Below are 26,636 nucleotides of genomic sequence, written 5' to 3' on the forward strand. Positions count from 1 at the left end.
ATAAACTACTGTCATCATATACTGAAGTTACATGCAAAACTAAGCACAGTTATAAAAAAAGAGGTAGGCAGATAACTTGCTCACTTAATAGTCAGACTTTTAACCTGCTCTTGATAGTATAATAGTGCAATTATCAGCATCAGAAGACCACAAGAACTGGAAGCTAGTGGTGCCGACTCATTACTTAAGTGCACTCAGTTTCAGTATCACTGGATGGACAATCTACAGATGACCCCTCCCTGCACCAAATGTATTCAAACACTTATCACTCACTGATTCTCTCATCCAAACATTTGTCAGGAAGTGTCTACTATGTACCATGAACACATTCCAAATAGTCTTATCTTCCCAGAACTCTGCAGAAGAGGTCTTTATCCCCATTTGATGTGTGAGAAAATGGAAACTCAGAAAGGTTAAATACTTTGCAAAGTGAAGTGGTCAAACTAGGAGTCACTTCCAAATTACATGAATACAACAAGTACATGTACACATAGGGGCACCTTCTGTATTCCTACGTAAACAGTGGTCTACCATTCTCCAACAGGACTGAACAAAAGCAAAAAAACACAAACCTACCTTGTTCAAAACATGCATGTTACTATTAAAAGTCCTTTCACATATGCACAGGAAAAAAAAACTGGGAGAACATATATTAAAATGTTATCAGCAGTGGGGATATGAAGCTTTTTATTTTCTTTATGCTTTTCTCTATCATGAAAGCATACTCCTTTCAGGACTCAAAAAAACATTAGGAAAACTTTTGTTTTAACATTTGAAGTTACTACAACTGTTGGCTATGACCTACCCTGCCACATACAGAGAATATTTTTAACTTAGCAAACTGGGGGCCCACAGGGGTAAATTAGATACTGGCACACTACATCACTCTGAGCAGGAGCAACTGGGCCAGGGCTGAGGAGATAATTACTTCCAGTAACACTATTAGGAAGTTCTACCTTATTGGGTCAGTTATGCAATTTTTTTTAAATAAAATAAAGCAGAGAAAAAGGAAGGAAGGGAGAAGAGAAGAGAAGGGAAAAGGAAAGAAAAGAAAAAAAGGAAAGAAAAGAAAAGAAAGAGGGAGGGAGGGGAGGATCAGCAAACAGCATACACAGTAAGAATAAGCACAACTTTGCAAAACGTGTTTCAGCTGCATGACTTAATCTTCTCCAACACACCTTATTCACAGTTATGACAACCATGCTGTCCTCCTGGCTGGTCCATGAATATGCTTGGGACACTCCCACATTTGAGACTCAGCCCCTGCCTGGAAGCCTTCTTCCTCAATAAATCCAAATGACTGACTCCCTCACTTACTTTAAGGCTCATCTTTGTGATACTTACCAACTATAACTCCCCTAAGCATTCCTGATCATCCTTACTCTAGCTCTACCTTTTCTTTTTTCCATACACTTAACAAAATCATTATGAAGCGCTTAACCTGTATAAGGTATTGTATGAGAAACTAAGATCTAAGAATAAGAAAATGTGATACTTCCTGTTCTACAAAATCACAGAAGTGTGCAAATAATAACACCTCCTAGGAGTCGGACATAATACTGGTATTGGGCCTCAGGAGTTAATAGGCAAGATACAGTAGCAGATCCAAGACTGGAGCCCCCGTCTCTGACTCCTAAACTGAATACTCTTTCTAAAAAGCTTTCTCTTTAGCCAATATACTTTCAAGTTATCATCAGGGGTAAGGTTATTCAAATCTTCTGGAAGATATCCTAAGACTCGAACAGAGGCACAATTAAATAATACACTGAATGATTTCTGAAACAAGTTAAGTAAAACATGCTTTTAAAACGTAACACAATTTTTACAATTCTTTTTTTTTTTTAAAGATTTTATTTATTTATTTGACAGAGAGATCACAAGCAGGCAGAGAGGCAGGCAGAGAGAGAGGAGGAAGCAGGCTCCCCGCTGAGCAGAGAGCCCGATGCAGGGCTCGATCCCAGGACTCCGAGATCATGACCTGAGCCGAAGGCAGCGGCTTAACCCACTGAGCCACCCAGGCGCCCCAATTTTTACAATTCTAAAACAAAATTAGGGTCTCTAAAACTGTTCATTCAAAGATTAAAACAACAAAGAACCAAGTACTGTGTGACACTGCAATACCTCTGTTCATTGTGGGCAGATCACAAGACTCCCTATAGACTCAGTATCCATTCTTATAGTAAAAACTGGTGCCATCTAGAAAGCCTGAGGAATGAGCCAGTTTTCTAGAAAATTATTTTTACTACCAAAAAAAAAAAAAAAGTAGCTCCTCTTTATTCTTAGCGCTTTCAGAATGTGAAGTCATTACAGTGTGTGCTTGTCATCAGGCCGCTGAGCTTCTACTGCACTTGGGCCAGAACCACAGTAATAGAAGTCAAAGGAACTGAGAACGTCCATATCTATTTTCTCAGAATAAGCCCAAATCACACCAGTTATCTGACCCTTGAAACAGTTCTTTTAAGCAAAGAGACAGACTTCAATGTGGTACGGTCATTTTCCCTCTACATTTTCCAAAACTTCAAATACAACAAAACAGCTGAATGGCAGGCATGTAAATACGCAAGTATCTTGTCCAAAGGACTGACAAATGTTAACTCCATTTAATATAAGTACTAGATATTAGTCTGTCTTCATGAGCTCATCTAATTTCTGGCCACTTTGAAGCAGGCAGGGGAGTCACATTAATTTGTGGATTTATCAAATCAGAAGATTAAGCTGCTTCATGAACTCCTTCTGATACCTGAAACAAACAACAGCTACCAACAGACTCTTTTTACAGGTAATTGTACTAACTAAAATGTATTACTCAATAAAATGCCCCTAAAGCATCATTTCTAAAGATGTCTCCCCCCCTCAAAAAGGGATTTTTACCACAAACTGCAGCTCTTTATTCCAAGGTCAGAATCACATTCCATCAGAATGCCCACTAGATTCTCAAAACAGTCTATTCAATCTTACCCAATTTTCAATTGAAAAACTAAGGCCTCAATAAAGAAAATGACTTGCCCTAAGTGACCTTGTGAACAAGTGGAAGAATCAATACTAGCACATAAACTCTTACTTTCTAGTTTTAACTAGTATTCTCTCGTGCCTTCTTAAATCTGCTAACAAGCAGCCAAAAGCCAAATCCATGCTCACTGATAAGATTACTGACATTTCCCAGATTATTGTTGGAGAGGAAAAGACATATGTTCCTCAAAAGCCTTGAGACACTATTTGAGGCATTTTCCTCACTCTTTATTTCAGTTTGTCTTGGTTTCTGAGACCGACTTCAAGAGCAAGATCTGAGCAGCACTATCCAATAGCACTTTCTGCAATAATGGAAATATTCCATAATTTGCATTGTTCAGGATGGTAGCCATTAGGCACTTGTGACTTTTGAGCACTTCAAATGCGACTACTGTGGCCGAGGAGTGGAATTTATACTTTTTTATTTAATTTTAATGAATTTTTTAAATTTTATTTCTTTATCTGGAAAAAGAGAGAGCACGAGTGGGGGTGGGGAGGGGGTGGCAAAAGGAGAGGGAGAAGCAGGCTCCCCACTGAGCCAGGAGCTATGAGATGCTGATCCCAGGATCCTAAGACCATGAACTGAGCCAAAGGCAGATGCTTAACTGAACGATCCACCAGGTGCCCCTGTAATTTTAATTTACAGCACAACTCTAGACAATTAATACCTTCCGTCATTATTACTGCATGTGATCCACTCATGGTTCTTACATCCCTTCTTGCCTAAAACTCAAGCAAGACACTAACGGTTGAGTACCACAGAAATAAACCTCCAATTCATTTCTTCCAGAGTCAAAAACTCTTCTAATTCCTAAAGAAAGAACTTTTTCTAAAATCTCTTAAATCCAATTACCAACCTTACCACTACTAGACTGTGATAATCTTAATGAAGAAACGGAAAAGGTATTGGCACTCTACTATTCATTCACTCAACAGCTTTTTTTTTTTAGCAAATACTACTAGAATGTTCGAGATGATTTCCTTCTTCTCTTTCATTGCTTTTCTCTATTAGTAACGTTCATGTCTACAAACTCAGATGACTTGAAGAGTTAAATGTAACGCTCAAGGTTCTACATAAGGACAAAATCACGTCATCTGGAGGATCACAGAGATCTTGACCACAGTATTTGATTCAATGGAATCAAAACAGTTAGAATTTGGTTTCAGTCTTTACAATAACATAACAACGACCTGAGATCCACAACATTACAGAAGAGACTTTGGAAAAGTAGCATTTTCCCTCCCTCCTGAATGGAGTAATTGGAAGACAGGTTAGAATCCACTAATGACCATGATTTTATTTCAGCTGAGGTAATAATGAGTTCTAAAGGAAACTGCTGAAGGGTTTTGCCAACTTCTTTAGGGCAGATTCTGACATCTGGCCATGTCAGCAAGACAGACAGCAAGACTTCTTTAAAAAACAAAACACCATAGGTATTCAATTCAAGTAAGAGATCTATTAAGTTATTGAAAGGCACAACCCTTTCTATTCATTCCATTGGGGGCTGAAAATCAACCCATCAATTTAACCCTTTCAGGCCCTACTCAGCTTTCCTCAAGAAGACTTCTCTGATTCGCCCAGAGAAGTAATCTTTTTCAAACATCTGCAGCTGTACTTCCCCTACATTAATGGTCATATATGAAGCAGCTGTGTACACTGTTAAAGTGCAGCCTGAACCAGCCAGGGACGGGTTGAGGACATTAGAAAAAACCCACAGTTGATGCAGATGTCTAGGCTTTACAAACACACTTCTGGTAGCAAGATCTATAAACCACTTCCACAAATACCTTAAGGGCACCTATCACTTTCCTTTTGGAATTTTAACTATTTACATACACATCTTCTCTCCCCAAGTGAATTATAAATTTCTAGGAAGTATGACATGCATCTCAATTTTATTTTTCTCTTCCACAGCAGATAGCAAACAGGCATTCAAGTAACAGGAAGAAAGAATAATACCAATGATATAAAGTTACTGCCGCCAGGGCCACAGATAATTCCTCTATAGGGAATCAAGGACAAGCTAAAGATCAGTAAATGCTATGAAAAGCCAAACTTTTTCATCATTTCCTTGGTTAGGTGAAATGGAGTACAGCAATGGGCAGTATCAGAAAAGCTGTGACCAAAGCATGCTATTCCTTGCACTGGATCAGAGTGAGGAGACACAGACCTGCAACCTGTTCAAAAGTCAGATTTTTGGGGGCGCCTGGGTGGCTCAGTGGATTAAGCCGCTGCCTTCGGCTCAGGTCATGATCCCAGGTCCTGGGTTCGAGCCCCACATAGGGCTTTCTGCTCAGCAGGGAGCCTGCTTCCTCCTCTCTCTCTGCCTGCCTCTATGCTTACTTGTGATTTCTCTCTGTCAAATAAATAAATAAAATCTTTAAAAAAAAAAAAGTCAGATTTTTTAAGAAGATAGCCAATTACATATTAAATATATTAATTAGGGAAGATACAGAAATATCCTTTCTGAAAAAAAAATATACTATACAAAGATTCCTTGAATCACTTAATCCAATGTGCTTACCTTATACACTAAAAAATTTAGTTGGGTGATTTATCTAAGGTTACGATGTTAAGTACATGCAAGAGAATGTGTACAGAGATACTGGACATTAAATCCAGAATTCTTTGCACTCTGCTACCTCTTGAACAGATGTTAAACCAATCAACAAAGGAGTAACACTCTTCATTGTTCCTAAACTATATCTTGTGAGTGTATCTATTCTGAATTACTAGAGGAAATAAGAGTAAAAACAACTTCTTGAAAATGGGACAAATAACATGAACACATACACAGAGAATAATAAAAATATTCAGATTAGGTTGCAATGAAAGAAATGTAAATAAAAATCAGATGCCAATTTTGGTCTACTAAGTTGGCAGAGATTACAAGAACAGTCACTGTTGATTAGAGTGTGAGGACTCCACATACTCCTACATTGCTGGTAGGTATACACATAAGTACAACTTTTCAGCAGGGCAATTTGGTACAATGTACCAGAAATCCTAAAGAATAGACATATCATGTGAACCCAGAAATATAATTCTAGGAAAGTATCCTGAGGATGTATTTGGAGATTTGCAGTAAACATCTTGCATATATCTTTCATACATTTTTTCCTGTGAAAAATTAGAAATAACCAATAATCTAAATGTCTTAACAAAAGATGAAGTAAATTAAAGTGCATCTAAAGGCTAAGTTATTATAAGGCTATTAAAAATCACGGTGAGTACAGAAAAATTTTTTTAAAGATTTATTTTAGAGACAGAACGTGCACAAGGGAGCAGGGGGAAGGGGCAGAGGGAGAAGGAGAGAATCTTCAACAGATTCCCCAGTGAAATCAGACTGGGGAGGGGGAGGAGCAGGGATCAACCCCAGGACCCTGAGATCATGACCTGAGCCAAATCAAGAGCTGGCTGCTTAACCAACTGAGCCACTCAGGCGCCCCTAGAAAATAGTTTTCAATAACTGCAGCAATCAGACATCTTCTCCAAGATTTTTATAAGTTTAACCCACGAGAAATATTACACAATTCTGAGACGGTAGTATATTCTCATGCCTCTCAATCTAGCTGCATCATAGAATCAACTAAAGAAATAATGAGTTAAGAACTCGAATGCAAATGGCCTTTATCCATAAAAAACTCTATCACATTCATATTAAAAAACAATCAAATCAAAATGCACGGAGATACCATTTCTCACCAATCACATTAACAAACACCCTATCTGTCCATATCATACCTTGTTAACAAGGATATATGGAAATCCTGTTATAATGTTGGTAAAATCACTAGCAAAAACATGTATGCACCAGATAATCTTCGCAGAACTATTTGCTACAGCAGAAAAACGGAAATAAGAGTGGATCTGGTACATCTACCGAAGGAAGCAGTAAGCGGTTTAAGAAGAAATAAGGAATATTTCTATCCTGATCTCTAGGATACACTTTTCTTTTTTAAGTTTTTATTTAAATTCTAGTTAGTTAACATTCAGTATAATATTACTTTCAAGCATACAACCTAGTGATTTAACATTTACATACACTTTAAAGTTGAAAAAGAAAAAAAAAAGTAAAGTATAATAAGCTACGGTTTACCAAAGGGGAGGGAGAAACATATACACACACATACGAGCAGACTGCTGAATCTTTTAAAAATAATTTTAAAGTTTCTTACATTAGGAGGGATAAGAACATACAGAGAGGAATAGAAGCTAGATTTTTATGGATTTAGTTTTGGAAGCAGTAAACATAATTATACACTAGAAGGTAAGTTTTTGAAAACTAAAAAATGAAAGCTAAATGAAACAAACTATGTCAAACTATACACTGAGTTATGGTTGAGACCACATAAATTTAATTACAAATTTATAGGAAACACAAGAAAGAGAGAAACCGAAAACCACACACGGGATACCATCAGCAATATCCAAATATGGAAAATTCTGGATGATAGAGGATCTAGTTCCTCAATAATAAATTAAAAAATGAGGGGGTCTGGGTGGCTCAGTCCGTTAAGCATCCTACTCCTGATTTCAAATCAGGTCATAATCTCAGGGTCCTGAGATTGGGCCCAGCATGGCTCAATGCTAGGTGTGAAGCCTGCTTAAGACTCTCTCTCTCTCTAGCTCTTCCCCTTTCCTCCGCCCTGCCAACCACACCCCACTCTGCCCATCACTGCCTTCTCAAAAACAAACAAACAAAAAAAGCACACACAACTGGAAGCAATTTCCCAATCCAGGTATTTCATACACAGTGCTGTAACAGAGAATCACTGCTGTCTCCAGCATTCGAATCATCCACAAAACATGAAGAACAAATATGAAAACTAAAGGACATTTAGTTTGCCTTATATATTCATATATTTAAATATGAAATATATATGAAATCCCAGGAAAAAAGTTACCACATTGAGCTTGTGTGTTTAGTTACCCGTCCCAGAAAGGCTTTTTAAGCATTAGAGTGCTACAATCCAAAATGTTTCTGAGATCAGGAAAAAGAAAAATATTTTACTAGGAAGTCTAAAGATTATATGCTTCAGCTATTATCTTATGAACATGACTAACTCTGAACACTCTGAACAGATTTAGTTCTTTAGGGCTGAGGTACAGTTTGCCTGAAGAAAAAAAAAAAAAAGTACTGTAGTAAGAGTACATATGGCTTTTTAGTGCAGGCCATTTGAGGGAAAAATGATGACCTCAGCTAGGTGGGAACTTGGATATTCGATGACTGTATGTGGGAGGGAGTAACTTGAAGTCTGAGAGGGGAAGTTGGAGGGAGGAGGAAGAAAGTACATTGGGGAAGATAAAGGATATATTTTTAAACAGGTGGGATGCTGATGAAGCAGGTTCCATCACTAGGACAGAATTACCAGTTAAATAGCTCAAGTAGTGATTAAACAGATGTTTTATAAATATTTGCTAACTAATCTAGGATAATCAAAACTGCTTTGGTAAACACTGTTCAAACTGAATCTAGCTTGACTTGTAATTCTGGTTTATTAAACCTTTTCTTGGGCTTTATTTTCAAGTCCATTAACTTTATAAGTATTCTCTAAAATGTCTTCAAAGTTTTATTCCTCTATGTTTACTTAAATATACAAACTATTAATCAGATTTTAGAATTATTAGGGGAAAAATCTTTTTATATTTAAATAGATTTATAGGTTTTCTATAAAAAGTATGAATTATTTCAAAATAAATACGTTCTCCTTCTTAAACTAAGTTCTATAAGCAAACATACCATTCCGGGGAAGTACATCTAATGTAGTTTTCCTATTCAGTATTTCAACTTTTCTAATGTCTTAGGATTTTTGTCCTTTGTTTTTTTAGTTGATTTTATTTTTGTTGTTGATTTTTTGTAACCTAAAAGTAATTTCTATCAGACAACTCACAAGTGAGAGCATTTTACCATTTTACAGATAGGGAAAAGATTAAGATCTAGTATCTTTAAAGTGAGAGTTGTCTTTAATAACAATGAATTTTATTCCAGTACTTCTAAAAGGAAAAGAAGCACAGTGTATTAATGCAATTACCAAAAAGAACTCTCTACAGAATATTTAACTCTATAGAAAAGTCACTGCTGTACAAGAAATGGCAGTAAGACACTTCATCATTTAATATGACATGTGTATATTCAACTCTTAGTTCTCAAAAGTACTTTGACATCCCCTTTAGTTTTTCATAGTGCTTTTTCTCTGAGAAGACCCAAATACTGTATATGGCTTTTTAATAGGACTTGCAAATCAAAAAGAAAAAATGGAGAGAGGGAAAGAAAGGTTGGGGGGGTGGTAAAGGGGGAGAGAGAAATTAAGAATTTCAAATACAAATATTAAAAGCGTAACGTGCTATGGTGGAATAAGCATTGCAAGTCAAGAAACGGGCTTCAAGTCCCGGTTCTGCCAGTAACCAGCTAGCTATACAGGTCACTTAATTATGAGTCACTGAATTATGCTTTTTAAATTGTTTTTTTTTTTAAAGTGAGTTTGACCTAATGTTCATCTTAAATTCGGTTTTCCAAAACCTACCACAATTAAAGTATTTTCAAATATTGTATGATAACAGCTCGATTAAAGGTACGTCATTTTGCCATATGGAGTCTGTCCTTCACTTTTTTCTCAATTTGACCTGCAGCCTGAATTACTTAGGCTGTACATTCCAGGTGTACTTTGGAGGAAGAGGGACTGGGTTCCTTTACACTATGGGATGGAGCCAAGCAGGTGAGGAAGTTTAGGAATGAGTGCAAATATATGCAGAAAACCTGGTCATTCTTAAATCAGGAGCACTGACAATTCTGCTTAAATTTCGGAGAGGGGGATGTGTGACAAATCCGAGGGAGGCCTTGAGCTGAGGTTTTCAGATAGGCACTGTCTCCACCCTTCAAACCTTTATTCCCGGGGTGGACTCCAAATCTGCCTCCAGTTCCGGGTTCCCAACCAATCGCATCAAGCCACAACAGAGGGCTCTGCCAACCCGGGCACCGTTTCAGAGCTCTGGCGTGAGATTCACAGGACCCCAGCACCTGTCGGCCTTCCCAAAGGGAGGGGGTGGGAGGGAACAGTAGGTCTGTCTCCCGTCCTTTTCAATTCAAGCTACCAGCAGGTCCATGAGCCCTCGAGCCTGAAACAACCTCCGTTAGTCTGGGGGAAGGGAGAGCTCCTCGCCCGTGACCCTCCCACGTATCCCTCTCCCAAGGCTAATTTCTCCAGTTTCCAGGTCCCAACCTCCGACCGTGGTTTCTCAGGCCTCGGGTACCGCGGGCCCGGGAAGCGTACAGACGGATGCAGAGAGTGAAGGCAGCGGGGGAGGGTGCACTCCTCGCTACCGGAGGAAAAAATAGGAAGGCAAGGGTGTAGGCAGCTGTGTTCCCCCTTAAAGAGGGCGTGAGGCCGTCCGAGAGTCGGTCGAAGGGTCTGTCATTCCTTCACTCACTCACCAGGAGCAGCAGGAAGCATCTGAGGTCGGGTAAGGATAGGAAGACGGCAGGATTCATGGTAACGCCGGGGTTCGCGGCTGGGACTGGGCAGGGTTGGGTTGGGTTAGGAAAGGGCTGGGCTCCGGGAGCCGGCGGCAGCGGACGATCCTCCCCGCAGCTGCACCTCGTCCTCTGGACCCGGAGCTCCAGCGGCGAACACCCGAGACAACTTCCAGAGAGGCCTCGCACGCCCTCACTTCCGGGTCCTGCCCACCTCGGAGCATATTGGGAAATGTAGTCCTGCACCCCTCTCGCTGAGTACGTCATCGGGCATCCAGAACTTCTTTCCCATCAGGCTCTCATCCCAGGTCCACCGACTCCTCCGCGCGCGGGGTCCTGTGGGATGGAAAGGGCGGAGGACGACGAACCTCTGTTTTTAGAGGATGGGAACTACAATTCCCAGAGGGAAGTGCGGTCGAGCGCCTCGGGCGGCCTTCGGAGGGGTTCTTCTAGTTTCAGCTCGCTGGGGTCTCTCCCAGCCGGATGTAGTGTACAGTCCTGGCGGGAGGGGCGGCCCACTGCGGGGTCGTGCCTCCTGGAGCCGCCCCCGGGACGTGAGTCCTGGAGGAGGCGAGGGTGAGTAGGAAGGGGCCTGGCTGGGGAAACTCCCGATCGATCTGCATCATTGCCTTGGCCCCTGACTGAGACTCCAGGCCCACCTGGCCTGGGCTCTGGCCTGATCCTTCATCACTAGCCTCCTCGCCTGCTGCCTCTTCTTTCTGCGCTAATTACTGCATTATAAAATCGGGCCACCTCTCAGGGCCTCAGTTGAATGAGTCGATGACTTATCCCTAATTTAATTGTCTCTGGGCTTGTGTAGGGAGTAGATGTGGGATAATATGGGAAAGCACATTGTAAATTGAAAAGCTCAGTGCGACTGCGATTACTACTAATGCATGGATCGCTCCTACAGGATAATTACGGAATTCATTAGCCAAGCAATTGAGGATCTTAATCTGGCCCTAGTTAGCTGCCCAGCCTCCTCTGCAAACACCAAGCCAGGTCCACGTGTCCCAGATGTTAACCACACAATCAGTACTAAGTACTTGGGAGGCATTCTGCTTTTTTGAGGTTCTCCCTACTCCTTGCCTGTACTCTAGCTTTCCTGCTGCCATGGATTGGATTTGGTCCTTTCTCTATCTGGAATGCCATCTCAAGTGTCACCATCTCTGAGAACTTCCCAAAAAACCAACCCTTTAGTCCTGATCAGAAAGACTTTTCCTTCGCTTGTGACTGCTGCACCACTATTTTTGTACAGTTATAATTATTAAAGCATTTATTACACTGGCTGGTTTTATGATTAGTTAATGGTATCTGTACATTTTATAGCACTTTATAATTGACAAAGCGGTTTTACTATTCATCTATAAAAATTATTTACTAAAAAAAAAGCACCGTTTGTGTGTGTGTGTGTGTGTGTGTGTGTGTATAAATATATTTGGGATTTTTCTTGAGCTAGTAAAGGGCCCTAGAGAACTTTCCCCGAGTGGCAAAATTAGATAGTGGTAGAACCAAGACTTTTAGTTAGGTCTCTCTCTTCTAGTCTTGTGTTTTTTGTGGGGTTTTTTTGGTAAAGATTTTATTTATTTATTTGACAGACAGATCACAAGTAGGGATAGAGGCAGGCAGAGAGAGAGGAGGAAGCAGGCTCCCTGCTGAGCAGAGAGCCTGATGTGGGGCTCGATCCCAGGACCCTGAGATCATGACCTGAGCTGAAGGCAGAGGCTTCAACCCACTGAGCCACCCAGGTGCCCCTAGTCTTGTTTACTTATCTCTAGACCACTTCACTACCTCTCTGACAGAAGATACAGAAATGGAGAATTTAAAAAGAGCAGATGCTCATGAGTATGACCTCTTTAGTCCAAGAAATTAAGCTTTGATCCTGCTCGCCCTCTGGACTTAGCACTCAGCCTATGACTTTTCACTGGACAAATATTGACTGATACCAGCTATGTACCTGTTACTGTGCTAAGTGCTAATAATTATGGGGTGAAATGTATATAACTGAGATCAAACTTTCGTGTATTTTTCAAAGGGTATGAAGAGGTTGGGGGGAGGGATTGTGATGTGCCTAAAACTCTGATCACTTAGAATCGGAATTGACATGTATTAGAGTTCAGAGCAGCGCCTAGCACATAGCACTCAACCTACTGAATGAATCAATGTAGTCTACCTTTTTCATTGCTCATATTTTACAGAAAATCAGAGAGCTGAGGTAGCCTGAGGGCGCGCTGCTTATTATTAACAGAATCAGGCCTAGAGCCCTCCAATTCCTCCTTTCCTGTGTTTCCACCTCCACCCGTTTTATAGCTTCTTTCAAGTCACTTCAGCATAATCCTGCCTGTGACAGTGGTTTTTCTGACATGACAGAAGTGTCTCACAAAGCCCATATTTTCTGCCAGCATGTTAACTCAAATTGTCAGCAAAATAAAGACAGGAAGAGCTGACTTTTACCAAAATTAAGAAAACACTTTGACTTTAAGGCAGAATTTGAACCAATAATCCTTGTCAATGACAACAGAAGTACTAACTCATCACTGGTGATAAATTTCTCCTACAAAGCTCCCAGATCCTCGGAAGTCAGAGATTGGAGTGACATTTTTTGGTGAAATCAGAAGAGGGCTTTTCTGCCCTTTTAAAGGCAGCTGTTAACTAGCTGATTAGCAGCTGCTTTCTTTAGATATGCATGTATGCTCCAGTTTGCCACGCTCCGCATGACTCCTTTTGTTTCTTACCCTTTTTACCCTCCTGGTAGGTAAAGCCTGGTCCTTGCAGGCATTCAACTTTGATACGGTATCTTACCTTTAGGAAGGAAGTTTAACATCATTGATGGAACTACCCCTTCTTCATTCCCATCAGGTGTTTGAATTCTTCACGCTGCGTTTCTGACATAATCCAGCCTCTGCTACAACAGCTTTGTGCTGGAGAGCTCATGGTTTCTATGCAGCTAATGCATTTCTAGAAGGTTCTAGCAAACCATATCAGACTACCAGTCAGAACAAAATTTTCCCAATGAAATATGGTTGACCCTAATGATGTAGTTTTCCAAGCGAAATCCTAAAGTCAAGAGGCATAAGGAGAGACAAATAAAAATTCTTCCTTTCATCAGCATGAGAGAAAAAAGTACTATTTATTTTTTTTAGAAGTATGCACATTTTAGCACTTAAATCTAGTTGATTTTGACCTGATGATGTGGCTTGTTCATCATCTTTATTCCCAACATCAATTCTGATGTTTAGTATTATGTGGCATCAAATCAGAAGTCATTGTGGCTTGGGGCACCTGGGTGGTTTAGTCCCTTAAGCATCTGCCTTCAGCTCCAGGTCCTGGGATCCAGCCCTGTGTCAGGCTCCCTGCTCAGCAGGAAGTCTGCTTCTCCCTCTCCCTCTGTGATCTCTCTTGCTCTCGCTCTATCTCCAATAAATAAATAAATATATATATTGAAAGAAAAAGTCTCTGTGGCTTTTGAGCCCTATGCCTAAGGTTAAATACTGAGCCTCCCTTTTTATTTTTCCTCAGATAACCCCTGATACTGAGGTGCCTGGGTGGCTCAGTCATTGTGTGTCTGTCTTCGGCTTGGATCATGATCCTGGGGTCCTAGGATCAAGCCCCACATCAGGCTCCCTGCTCAGCGGGAAACCTGCTTCTCCATCTCCCACTTCCCTGCTGTGTTCTCCCTCTCATTATCTCTCTCTCTCTGTCAAATAAATAGAATCTTTAAAAAACAAAAAAAGATAACCCCTGGCAAGAGTCTTAGGAGCATCCAGCCCTCTCATTTTACAGATGAGCAACTTGTACAAAGGGTCATCTAATTTGCCACAATATGGCAATTCTAGGTAGGACCACAACTGCAAACTTTTCGAATCCTTGTCAAATATTTCTTTTTTTTTTTTTAAGATTTTATTTATTTGAGAGAGAGTGAGAGCAGAGCAGGGGGGAGCAGCAGAGGGAGAGGGAGAAGCAGACTCCCTGAATGAACTGAAGGCAGACACTTAACCGAATGAGCCACCCAGACAACCCCCTCATCAAATACTTCTATTCAGCCATATTTATAATATACCCACTTGGGACTGATGAGACAGCTTTCAGACATGTTTTCTGCATCTAGTCACGTTTAAATCATTGTTTCAGGGTGCGCCATTTGTTGAGAAGACTATGAACAGGTCAGAGAACTTGTTCCTTCCCGGCTCCTCATTAGCATCTCAAGTTCATGCTGCTGCTATTAATGGAGATAAGGGCACTCTCCACAGGCTCATCATAGGTGAGTTGTCCCCATGAATACAGAAAAGTTAAAAATAACTCTGTCCGAAGGGAGTATGTTAATCTTAGTTTTAACTGCACTGTACTCACACATTTTAATGGCAACGTATCATTATTTATATTTCATTCCAGAAGTTGAACAAGAAAATAATTAAGTCCTGAAACTTAAGAATATGGATTAGGATTAGGTGAAAGGTACTTGAGAAATATCTGTGTGCTTGACACTGAATCTGGCTATGTACTCCAAGGTGCTAAGAGAATTAATTCATCTTTATAGTAACAGAAATCTAGAATGCGATAGTGGATAATGATCTTTTGCATTTAGTATATACCCAAAGTACTAAAGCTTACAAATAACTTAAATTGATTTAAAATTGACTCAGTGTTCTCCCTATCATTGATTCAAATTGATTCAACGTTCTCCCTATCATATATAAACAGAGAGAGAGGCCCGGTATTAAAGTTCTAGAGGGAGAGAACCAACTGAGTAGGAGAGAGGGTATTCAAGGACAAGAGTGGGTAAGAATTTTTTAGATGTAGAAAACCACATTTCTACCTATGCAGAAGTCATTAGTCTTTATTTCAAGAAAAGGAATAAAAATGTATATTGTTTTTAATATTTTTACACACCAGTGTCTGGTGACATGATTGACAACGTGGGGCTTTAAAATAAAGTCCATACTACTTAAATTTCCATACTGGTTCCATCAGAATTCATTTTTGTCCTACATCCCCAGTTTCTCCAAAATCTCCTATCCATGCACCCTAACCTCTGGCTAGGCTTTCCATTCCCCCAAATGTCATGAATTTTGTCTTACTTTTCTCTATATATATCTGTCTCCTCTCCTCTTTTCTATCTCTTTTCTCTGCTACACTCCTACTTATCTTTATTTTTTTTTAAGATTTTATTTATTTATTGGACAGACAGAGGTCACAAGTAGGCAGAGAGGCAGGCAGAGAGAGAATAAGGGAAGCAGGCTCCCTGAGGAGCAGAGAGCCCAATGCGGGGCTTGATTCCAGGACCCTGGGATCATGACCTGAGCTGAAGGCTGAGGCTTTAACCCACTGAGCCACCCAGATGCCCCTCCTACTTATCTTTAAAGACAAAATTCTTTTACTACATACTCTGTGAAGGTTTCTCTTCTCTATCAGAAACATTATCTCCTGATACCTCGGCTTCAAATTAGCTATCTGCATTCAGTTACTCCTTGGAAGGGGATATCTTCAGTAATCTCTGAGTCAGTCATTCAAACATTCCCCCATTCAATTGAAACTCTCTTACTTCCAGTTCACCTACTGATGAGAACAATAGTTTTTCTTTTTTTTTATATATATTTTATTTATTTATTTGACAGAGAGAGACACAGCGAGAGAGGGAACACAACACGGGGAGTGGGAGAGGGAGAAGCAGGCTTCCCGCCAAGCAGGGAGCCCAATATTGGCCTCAATCCCAGGACTCTGGGATCTTGACCTGAGCAGAAGGCAGAAGCTTAACAACTGAGCCACCCAGGCACCCAAGGGAACAATAGTTTTTCAAGGGGCACCTGGGTGGCTCAGTCGGTTAAGTGTCTGCCTTCAGCTCAGGTCATGATCTCGAAGTTCTGGTATGGAGCCCCATGTGGGGCTCCCTGCTCAGCTGGGAGCCTGCTTCTCCCTCTCCTCCCCACTTGTGCTCTCTCACTATCTCCATCGCTGTCCCCATCTCTCTCAAATAAATAAATAAAATCTTTTAAAAAATTTTTTTTCAAGTCACTGAGACTAGCAATCCATTATCTTCTGCAGTTTTGAATACGCATCTCTTTCTGTCTTTACTTTCCCCGCCATTCAGCCCTGATTCCGTGATCCACTACAAAAATTCTTACCTTAGAAAAATCATCTTTTCTCCTCACCGGTGGCACCTGGCTGCTGAAATCTGAACCATGGACAGACCTAATCCATAAACCTCTGCCAACCCATGAACAATTTAACTGGTCGCAAATACCGTAGTGCGGTTACCTACTTCAAGTAGGCAGTCCGCACTGGCCATTCATCACACCGCACTTCTTCATAAAGAGTATTTCATACCTTCTCATTCTGCCGAAACCTCGGACCACCAGTTCTCCCTCCTTCCATTCTCATCTAATGCTTTATGTTCCCCACAGAAAATGAAGACATTAGGTAGGAACTCCCTCACCTTTCAGCATAATATCTACAAATCAGACTACATCTGCACTCGTCTTCTCTATTTCTGCCAAAACAGAGCAAATGTCCCTTTCTGCCAAAGGTACTCCAACATGCTCTCTATTCCATCCTTTCCTACCTTTTCAGGAACTTGCTACCATTTTTTTTTAAGACTTGTGATTATTACCCCTTGGACTTTTTCTTCTATTTCATATTCTTCCCATCAATATTTAAACATGCTCTGTTGTCTCTATTATTTAAAAAAATCCCTTCCCTATTCCTTCATCCCCCTCTGGGTATTTTCATATGTCTCCACTTCGCATCATAACTGTATCAGTCACAGGCTGAACTGCTCTGGCAGTGACTTAAGAAAGGGAGACGAATAGGGCCACCCGGGTGGCTCAGTTGGTTAAGCATCTGCCTTTAGCTCAGGTCATGATCCCAGACTCCTGCTCAATGGGGAGCCTGGTTTCTCCCTCTACCTCTGCCTGACACTCACCCTGCTTGTGCTCTCTCTGTCTCTCTTTCTCTCTATGTCAAATAAATACAATCTTTTTAAAAAATAAAAAGTAAAGGTCGACGTATATTTTATTCCCATCATAGTGCAAATGTAAGTGGGCAGCCTATGGTGGGTAGAAATCCCCGCTTCACAAAATCACCCAGGGATGCTGCTAGGACTTGGCTCTGCTGTTGTCAACATGTGGCTTCCATCTGGGGGGCAAAAGCAGATGCTTCTGTTGTAGCCATAGCCCCGTCAGCAGGAGCAGGGGAGTTCAGTAAAGCATTTGTCATTTAGGAGGCGGACAGGACATGGACACAGAGCCACACCATGGACAAAGGAAGCTAACGTGTCTCTCCTTTGATGGCATCATGCCCAGCTAAAATTCAGGGTGCTCGATTCTTAGAAAAATCTGAATGGATATGGGGAGCAATTGTCACTCTTTGTACCACAACCAAGCTTCTTTACCTCAGTCCACTCTTTAATTAAGAGAAAACAAAACAAGGGGCACCTGGGTGGCTCAGTCGGTTAAGCATCCGTCTCTTGATTTCAGCTCCCATCATGAGTCATGATCTCAGGGTTATGAGATCGAGCCCTGTGACATATTCCGTACTCAAAGGGGAGTCTGCTTGAGGTTCTCTCTCCCTCTCCCCTCCCCCACCCCACCCCCAGCTTGTGCATGCACACGTGCACAGACCCTCTCTCTCTCTAAAATAAATAAATAAATAAATCTTTTTAAAAAAATACTTATTTTGAAGTAAACATATGGAGAAATACATACAACTTACGTAAGTTTAACACATAAATAAAGCAAACATCTGTGTAACCACCACTAGGTCAAGAGACCGAACATTATTCCCCCAGAATCCCCTTAATGCATTCTTCATTCCCCCTTGGAGTGATTTGCTATCTTGACGTTTACAGTAATAATTATATTATAGTTTTACCACATAGGTATAGAGCTCAAATACTATAGCCTACTTCTTTTTGTACTTTTTGAACTTCTTTTGTTGTGTTACAATTTTTTCTTGAACCGAAAGTTCCATATACAGTTTTGTCATTTCCCTACTCAGAATTCTTTAACTGCTTCCCGTTATACTTGGAATAAAACTTAAAAGTGCGCCTGTACCTCTTCCCCTCTCCGGCTTCACCTTTATCTACTCTGTTCTGAGAAAAACTGGCTTTCTTTCATTTTCTCAAACCCACCAAGCCCTTTTGTGTCTCAGGGCATTTGCCTGAAATACTGTTCTCATCCTTCAGACCTCAGGTTCTAGGTCACTTCCTCAAAGAGGCCTGCCCTCATCCTCCAGGCTCAGTGAAATCTGTTTATTATGTTCTATCTTGGAACTCTGCAGTGTTTCTTCACTGAACTTGGATATTTATACGTATGACTACTGTAGCATCTCTTTCCTATCAGCTAAGTAGCCTCTGTGAGAATAGACGGGGTCTGTTGAATCCATCACTTTATCTGCAAAATCCAGAACAGTACTCAGCACATAGTAGGGCCATGAGATATATTTGTTGAAGGAGTCAATGAATGTTGTAATCATTCTTTTAAGTACCTGTCCCCCCAAGAAGCCTATAATCGTCTTGAGGGCCGGGATTAATTGTGAATCGAGTTGAATTGAATTAAATTAAGTTAAATTAAATTGACTTGAGAGGCAGGTTCGCGCTAAATTCCATTGGAAATTTTTTTTTAAGTCAGACTACCTCAAGGAAAAACATCTTATAAAATGAACTCTTTATGGTTTTAATGAAAAATAACCTTCAAAGGAAATAAAACATGCAGGATGTTATAAATTAAAAGTGGTTGTACAGGTTCAGTCATGCGAATTAACTAATGTGTTACATAACAAAACTTGAAATCTTCCTATAATTTTAAATCCCCCCCCAAAAAAAGATTTTTTTAAGGAAAAAAAATCCTTCAAAACAAAGCAGAACAAAATTATGTGAAACTAGTGTAGAGCTGATAAATTTACTTTATAAATGTGTTCCCTCTGTGTTCTATCCCCTTGTCTCCTTACCGACTTGAGCTGTAACCCTGCTCATCTTTTCAGAATTCTGCCATTATGTCGTCTGTGCAGAGACAGGCATACCTGTGCTCTTGGCATTTCCCAGTATTTGTATATCCTTACCAAAACAACAACCCTGTCATCTTAAATCTCAGCGTATCTTACGTCTTCTTTTATGCAGTGCATCTTGATGATCTCTAAATATATGCTATTTCTCTTTCCTAGACTAGTAGCGTAGTACTACAGGATGAATTATTTTTTTCCTGAATCTTTGCTCACCAACTGCTCACTGAATTCATTCACTTTCGCATTTTCTGTTTTCTCTTCTCTGTTTCCATGGAGAAGTATGTCAGTGATGTGTTCGACTCCATGGAAACAGATGAGCATCTCTTTCTACATACACAACTAATTAAATCGAACACTTTCTCTGCCATCCATTGTTCTGGAGGAGGACTGAAGAGGCTTTCCCTGAATGAGACATCATTTTAGTAGCAATTTTTAGTGTCTAACCTAATACAACGGATTAATGTTTTAACACAATATTACATCCTCGATTCAGATGACTTAAGGCTCAGTCCTGGGCCGTAAAAGCATAAACAAACATAGTAAATTCCTTATATACTATGGCTATCATTTGTAAATATGTAGCTTTTTCTCTTAACTCAAATAATTTGAATACCAGCAATATAGTTGATAATAGAATTTAGTAGATTCATTTTATTACTATACAATGTAGTATCATAGAAAGAATGTGGGTTTTAGAGTCAGATAAACCCAAATTTGAGATTTTGCTTTGTCACTTATTAGCAGTATTCCCCCAGATAAGCCACTTAATCTTTCTGAGTCTCAATTCCTTATCTGAAAACTATGGACTATGATACTTTGCTTATGTGAGAGTTCATCAGGACAATGACCGTAAAACATCAGGGTTGACTGTAGTTAATAATACTGTATTGTTTATTTGAAAGTTTTTAAGAGAGTAGATCTTAAAAGTTCTCATCACAAGAAAAAAATTATAACAGTGTGGTGACAGATGTTAACTAGACTTACTGTAGTGATCTTTTCACTATATATACAATTATCAAATTATTATATTATACACCTGCAACTAATATAGTGATATATGCCAAGGATATCTGAAAAAAAAAAAAATCTAGCATCACACCTGACACATAGTAGACAATATATATAGGACCTTAGCTTTACGCAGTGGCAGTATTGTAGCCAATGAGGTTTATCCGAGGTGCAATTATTGCTAATTAAATAGGACCTATTTACTGTTATTGTCAGGTTGGACTTACAGTGAAATGATCGACTCTTACATAGTTTCAGAAATGTCTTAAAATGGAAAATCTCTAAATGCAATGGAGAATAATACTGTTTGCTTTGTGAATACTAAACAGAATAATTTGAAGATATGCATAGTGTGTAATGATTGGTCCTGTCATCACTGCCAGTAGTGTTTGGATTGTTTGCAGTGGTAAAGTGACAAGGCAGCACCATGCTGATTCTTCCACAACTTTTGATGACCTGTCAATGTCCTAAACAAGTGCAAATCTCTAAGTTGTCTTCTCTCTTTGTTTATGACATCTCCCAACACGGTGGTTAGGTCATTCGAGGGGGTCTCCTAAGTGGTAGAGTAGTGACATTATTTCAAGTTAGGTCTTCCTTTGCCTCAACAATGATCTTAAATGTTAGGGTCACCCAATGTTTTATAAATGCTTATAGATATATGTAGTTATTTTAAAAATTTTTTACTTATTTGAAAGAGAGAGGGACCGTGAGTGCACAGACACATACCAATGCCTGAGCCAGGGGAGGGGCAGAGGGGGATGGAAAGGGAGCAGCAGATTCTGCACTGAGCGTGGAGCCCAACACAGGGCTCGATCTCACCACCCTGACATCATGACCTGAGCTGAAATCAAGAGTCGGAGGCTCAACCAACTGAGCCACCCAGGCGCCTCTATACATATGTGTTTATGGACTTACATGTATATATACCATACTAATAAAAGTAATGAAATTAGCCAGCATTTAATAAAGTTATGTTATATGTGCCAGGCCCTGTGTTGGTACTTTGCAACTCATTAACTCAATTAACCAGCAAAATACTACAAAGAGTTTTGGGTGCTCTTGTTACCCTCATTTTGAAAATAGATGAGGAAACTAAGGTATGGAGAGATTAAGTAACTTGTCTAATAATTAACAGAGCTTAGACTGAAGCTTGGAAGTCTGATTCCAAAGCTCATTGGAACTGCGGATCCTCCAGGCAGGGGAGGTATTTCTGTATGCATATGCGCATTCATATATATGAACACAGAGAGAATAAGAAACACAAGAGAGGGGCACCTGGGTGGCTCAGTGGGTTAAGCCTCTGCTCTGCCTTCAGCTCGGGTCATGATCTCAGGGTCCTGGGATAGAGTCCCACATCAGGCTGTCTGCTTGGCAGGGAGCCTGCTTCCCTTCTCTCTCTGCCTGTCTCTCTGCTACTTGTGATCTCTCTCTCTCTCTGTCAAATAAATTAAAAAAAAAAAAAAAAAGAAACACAAGAGAGGAATAACTGATTAGGTCTGAACCTTGACTGATGAACTTAATAGTTATCTAGGCTGGATCGATCTTTCTTTCTTTCTTTCTTTTTTTAAGATTTTATTTATTTGCCAGAGAGAGTAGGAGAGAGGGAGAGTACAGGCAAGGGGAGCAACAGGGAGAGGGAGAAGCAGGCTCCCCACTGATCAAGGAGCCAATGTGGGACTCGATCCCAGGACTCTAGGTTATGACCTGAGCTGAAGGCAGATGCTTAACTGACGTTAAGCCACCCAGGCGTCCCTAGGCTGGATTTTTCTAAATGATTTTTTATGCTACAGGTCTTTTTGGTAATCTGATAAAGTTTACGAACCCCTTCTCAAAAATATATTTTAAGAGCTTTAAATATGACATATAGGAATCCAAAGAAAAGCAGCTATATTGAAATACACATGTCAAACTATTCTAAAATTATAATATAAAAATATGCCTACAATCATATTTTATTAACATATTAAATAGCAAGGTCTAATGGAAGATCTAATAGCTATGATAATTTCAAAATATCAGGGGCATCTGGGTGGCTCAGTCCATTAAGCACCAGCTCTTGATTTGAGCTCATGTCATGATCTCAGGGTCCTGGGATCAAGCCCTGAGTTGGGCTCCATGCCCAGCTGGGGAGTCTGCTTGTGGATTCTCTTTCTCCTCTTCCGCTGTCCGTTTCCCTGCTCATACCCTCTCTTTCTCTAAAATAAATAAATCTTTAAAAAAAAAAAAAAAGAGGCAACGAGTATAAATGCTATTTTAAGATGCCAACGACAACTATAATGAGATAAAATGAATATAAAAATATTTTGTAAAATCTCAGGTGACCTCAAAATATAATATGTCCCTTGTTATTAGTATAATTCTCATTTTATATGTTAGGACACTGAGACTCACAAGTTAAGAAATTCCGTTGCAATAATTGCACCGCTGAGGCTCAAACCAGCTTATTTGGTTTTGAATCCTATGCTCTTCCCATCGTTCCCACGTTGCCCTTATAACCATAGGCAAATCCTTTTTTTTTTTTTTTTAAGATTTATTTATTTATTTATTTATTTATTTATTTATTTGACAGACAGAGGTTACAAGTAGGCAGAGAGGCAGGCACAGAGAGAGGAGGAAGCAGGCTCCCTGCTGAGCAGAGAGCCCGATGTGGGGCTCGATCCCAGAACCCTGGAATCATGACCTGAGCCGAAGGCAGAGGCTTTAACCCACTGAGCCACCCAGGCGCCCGGGCAAATCCTTTTTAAATGACCACAAACGCCTTCCCAAGATTGTGACAGTGCAAAAGGTGTGACGTAAGAAGTGGGTGAGAGCAGACGAAATGCATCTCTGATGCCACACACAGGTTAACATTTGAGAGCCAGCAAAGAGGAGGTTAGTAAAGAAGGCTAGCCTGGCTCGTGGTGCACCCTGTGGCGCAGTAGCCCTGGTCATCACCGGAAGCGGCAGTCGTGTCTTCTAACCGCTGGAGCTCTGGTTTCTGCACACACCATTCCATTAACCAAATGGAATGGTTATTCCTTCTGCTTCAGCCAGCCTTAAAGTAACTGCTCGCAGTGGGGCGGTGGCTTTCCGATCATGGCTCCAGCTCGGCTGTGGGAGCTGCGTTCAGGCCGAGCACATGCGGAACGCCAGCCCCCGTTCAGCGAGCACCAATTGGTCACGGATTAGAGGCTGTCCCCACAGTTGCCAGAATAATTAAAACCACACAGCACACGAGCCAGCTGCTTTCTGTATTAGCTGCTTCTGACAGGAATTCAAATTCAGGTGCACTGCTATCCAGTGAGCCTTAGTTCACGTCCCAAGCCCTACCACGTTTGTACAGCGTGTTGCAGTCACCAAACGCTTCCAAACAGGAAATCATTTCGCTTGAACATAAAACTCAGCTGTTGTGCAGACCGGAATGGCATCGGCTAAATATTATAATTGAGGGAACTGAGGAAGGGGGTAGGGTAGGTGGGTAAATGCACAGGGCTCTCTCAGTTATTCTCTTTTTTAGCCAAGAAGCTCAGAACCTGACGGGACTCTCATGACTCAAACTAGCCATAAAGCCACCATCCCCCTAAAGCAACTCAAAATAGGACCTAAAGGAGGCCGAATGCCGCTTTTCTCATGGTAAATAGGGGAGACTTGCTTTCAGGTTCCTCAAATACACGAATTCTGCCAGATAGGCAAGCCTAACACCTTGGATGGTGATAGCATAACCCAATTAAAGTCTTCTGTGTCGGGAATTGTAACACTAGTCACCCAAAAGCAAGTGTTTTGGAGATTGCAGAGAAGGCTGGACGTTTCCCTGTACCTTATAGAACACTGGGGAAAAGCATAGCAATGGTCCTAAGTTCTGTATCCTATGAGGTACAGTTACTATTAACCCCATAGTGCTAGCTTCACTTTGGCCCTACGAAGCCTGATCAGTTAGGGTTATCCTGGGATGTGGTGATGGACTCCATTTCTCAACATTTGTTCTTGTGACCACAGTTCCTAAATCTTCTCCCTCACTGAAGTTTTTATTTAAAGAGAATTTAAATATGAATCACCATCATCTTGCTAATCCTAGGTCCTACTCTCTTTGCTCAGCACTGGCAGACGAAGTGTCCGTAGAGAGTGCGCGTCCTTTGTGAAAGACAGCTAGAGACTGCCCTGGTTACTGCGTATATGCTCTACAAGTATCATTCTGACTCCAGAAGGGCTCATGTGATGAAAGGAACATGCTCTACCTATAAAGATGTTTTAGTTTTGTTAGGGAGTTTGGGCTTAAATGAGTCCTTATCTACAAACGCAGTGATAGACTCTCTGGAGTCTTCTGGATCAGACATTAGAGGCCCTTGTGGAGGGAATGGTAGCTAGTCCTGTTCTACTGCTCAGAAGACTTGTGCACGGGGACTTCTGTTATTAGATATGTTGAATCAAATGCAGAACTTGCCTCCATCTTCAAAACCAAGACTCTAAAAAGGAACACCTGCCTCCTCCAGGAGTTACACACCAATTGTAAGGCTCTTTCAGATTTCAAGAACAATGACCTTTCTTGATCTGTTACCAGAATACGGGGGAATCTGGATCAGCAAAGCAAGTTATCTAAGAAACTATAAAGTACTTCTGGGTCCTGTTACGTTTAAGATTTAAATATATATTATGTAATATTACATATATAAACATACATATTGAAATATTTAAAGCTAACACAATGGCTTAATTTTAGGCATAAAACAACCCAAACAGAAGTGCAACACCTTCTTTTTCTTCCCCTAGCATTTATATTTCCCTTTAAAAATACTTTATATTTCCCTTTAAAAGTATTTAAAAATATTTCCCTTTAAAAATACTTCATTTGATCAGTTTTCCCATCTGCATTAGCAGAGTTTATGCCAAAGCACTTTAAAGTAACTGGCTTCCCTCATTTTCAACTTGTATCTTACCCTCAACTTATATATGAATTCCTGATTACTGTCCATCATGAAAGTAGCAAAATTTTTTCACTTGAAGTGCAAGCCAGGAGGTATCTTTTGTTGTTTTTAAGTAAACTTTATTGAAGTATAATACCATAAATACAGTAAACTTAATCCTCGGTAGTGTACAGTTACTTAATTTTAACAAAAATGGAGTCATGTAATCACCACTATCAAGATAGAGGCAAGTTCCACCACACCCCAAAATGCCTCTGTGTCCCCTTATAATCAGTCCCTCCCCACATCCCAGTCACTGTTAATCACTGGTCTCTCCCTATAGTTTTACCTTTTCCAGAATATGTTGTAAATGAATACCATATGTATCCTTTGAAACAGAGTTCTTTGACTTAGCATAAATGTGTTTGAGACTTTTCCTTGTTCAGTAGATCAGTAGTTTATTCCTTTTTATTACTGAGCAGTGTTCTACCGTATGGATGACTACAGTTCTTTTGTCATTCTCCACTAGGACAACGGGGATGTTTCCGGTTTTTAGCAATTATGAATGAGGCTTCCATAAACATCCAAATACAAGTTTCTATGTGAATATAAGCCTTCATGCTTTTGTTTCTTCTGAGTAAACACCTAGGAAAGAGATTATTGGGCTATGTAGTATGTTTATATTTGACTTAATCAGAAACAGAGTTTTCTGTAGTGGCTGTGCCATTTTGTTTTGTTTTTGTTTTTAAAGATTATTTATTTATTTGACACAGAGAGAGAGAGATCACAAGCAGGCAAAGAGGCAGGCAGAGGGGGAGGGGGAAGCAGGCCCCTGCTGAGCAGAAAGCCTGATTCGGGGCTCGATTCTAGGACCCTGAGATCATGACCCGAGCCGAAGGCAGAGGCCCAACCCACTGAGCCACCCAGGTGCCCCAGCTGTGCCATTTTGAATTACTTTCAGTGATATCTGACAGTTTTAGGCATTCTATATCCTCACCAGCATTTGCTGTTGTCAGGTTTGTTTTCAGTTTTGGTTTTGTTTTAGCCATTCCAATAGATATGTAATTTTATCATATTATAGTTTGAATTTGCATTTCCTTCTGTATCAATGATGTTGGGCATCTTTTCATAAGCTTATTCGGGGAAATGTTTATTCAACACTTTTACCCATCTTTAAATTTCATTATCTGTCTTTTTATTATTCAGTAGTAAGAATTCTTTTTTGGCAATGTTGAGTTTTATAATAAGTTCTTTATGTATTTTGGAT

At 40.3% G+C, this 26,636-nt stretch overlaps 2 protein-coding genes and 1 pseudogene across 5 annotated transcripts in view; 2 read left to right on the forward strand and 1 right to left on the reverse strand.

Moving 5' to 3' along the window:
• The window catches only part of ERP44 (endoplasmic reticulum protein 44), a 94,570-nt gene extending 83,804 nt beyond the window's left edge, over window positions 1-10,766 (reverse strand). Inside the window, exon 1 of the mRNA XM_047699048.1 lies at window positions 10,446-10,766. Coding sequence (XP_047555004.1) covers window positions 10,446-10,751 — 306 coding nt within the window. The 5' untranslated portion in view covers window positions 10,752-10,766. The remainder of the gene's footprint in view (window positions 1-10,445) is intronic.
• Window positions 10,767-10,836: 70 nt separating this feature from the next.
• The window catches only part of INVS (inversin), a 174,632-nt gene continuing 158,832 nt past the window's right edge, over window positions 10,837-26,636 (forward strand). For 2 of the 4 annotated variants that reach the window (XM_047699046.1, XM_047699045.1), the window contains exons 1-2: window positions 10,838-11,060; window positions 14,616-14,745. In XM_047699046.1, the coding sequence (XP_047555002.1) occupies window positions 14,640-14,745 (106 nt within the window). In that variant the 5' untranslated portion in view covers window positions 10,838-11,060; window positions 14,616-14,639. Of the gene's footprint in view, window positions 11,061-14,615; window positions 14,746-26,636 lie in introns of all 4 variants that reach the window. The other 2 variants (XM_047699044.1, XM_047699047.1) reach the window with 2 other exon arrangements.
• LOC125084221 (uncharacterized) lies at window positions 20,614-20,772 on the forward strand (annotated as a pseudogene).

The sequence above is a fragment of the Lutra lutra genome, chromosome 13 (assembly GCF_902655055.1).
Source record: "Lutra lutra chromosome 13, mLutLut1.2, whole genome shotgun sequence".
Taxonomy (NCBI): domain Eukaryota; kingdom Metazoa; phylum Chordata; class Mammalia; order Carnivora; family Mustelidae; genus Lutra; species Lutra lutra.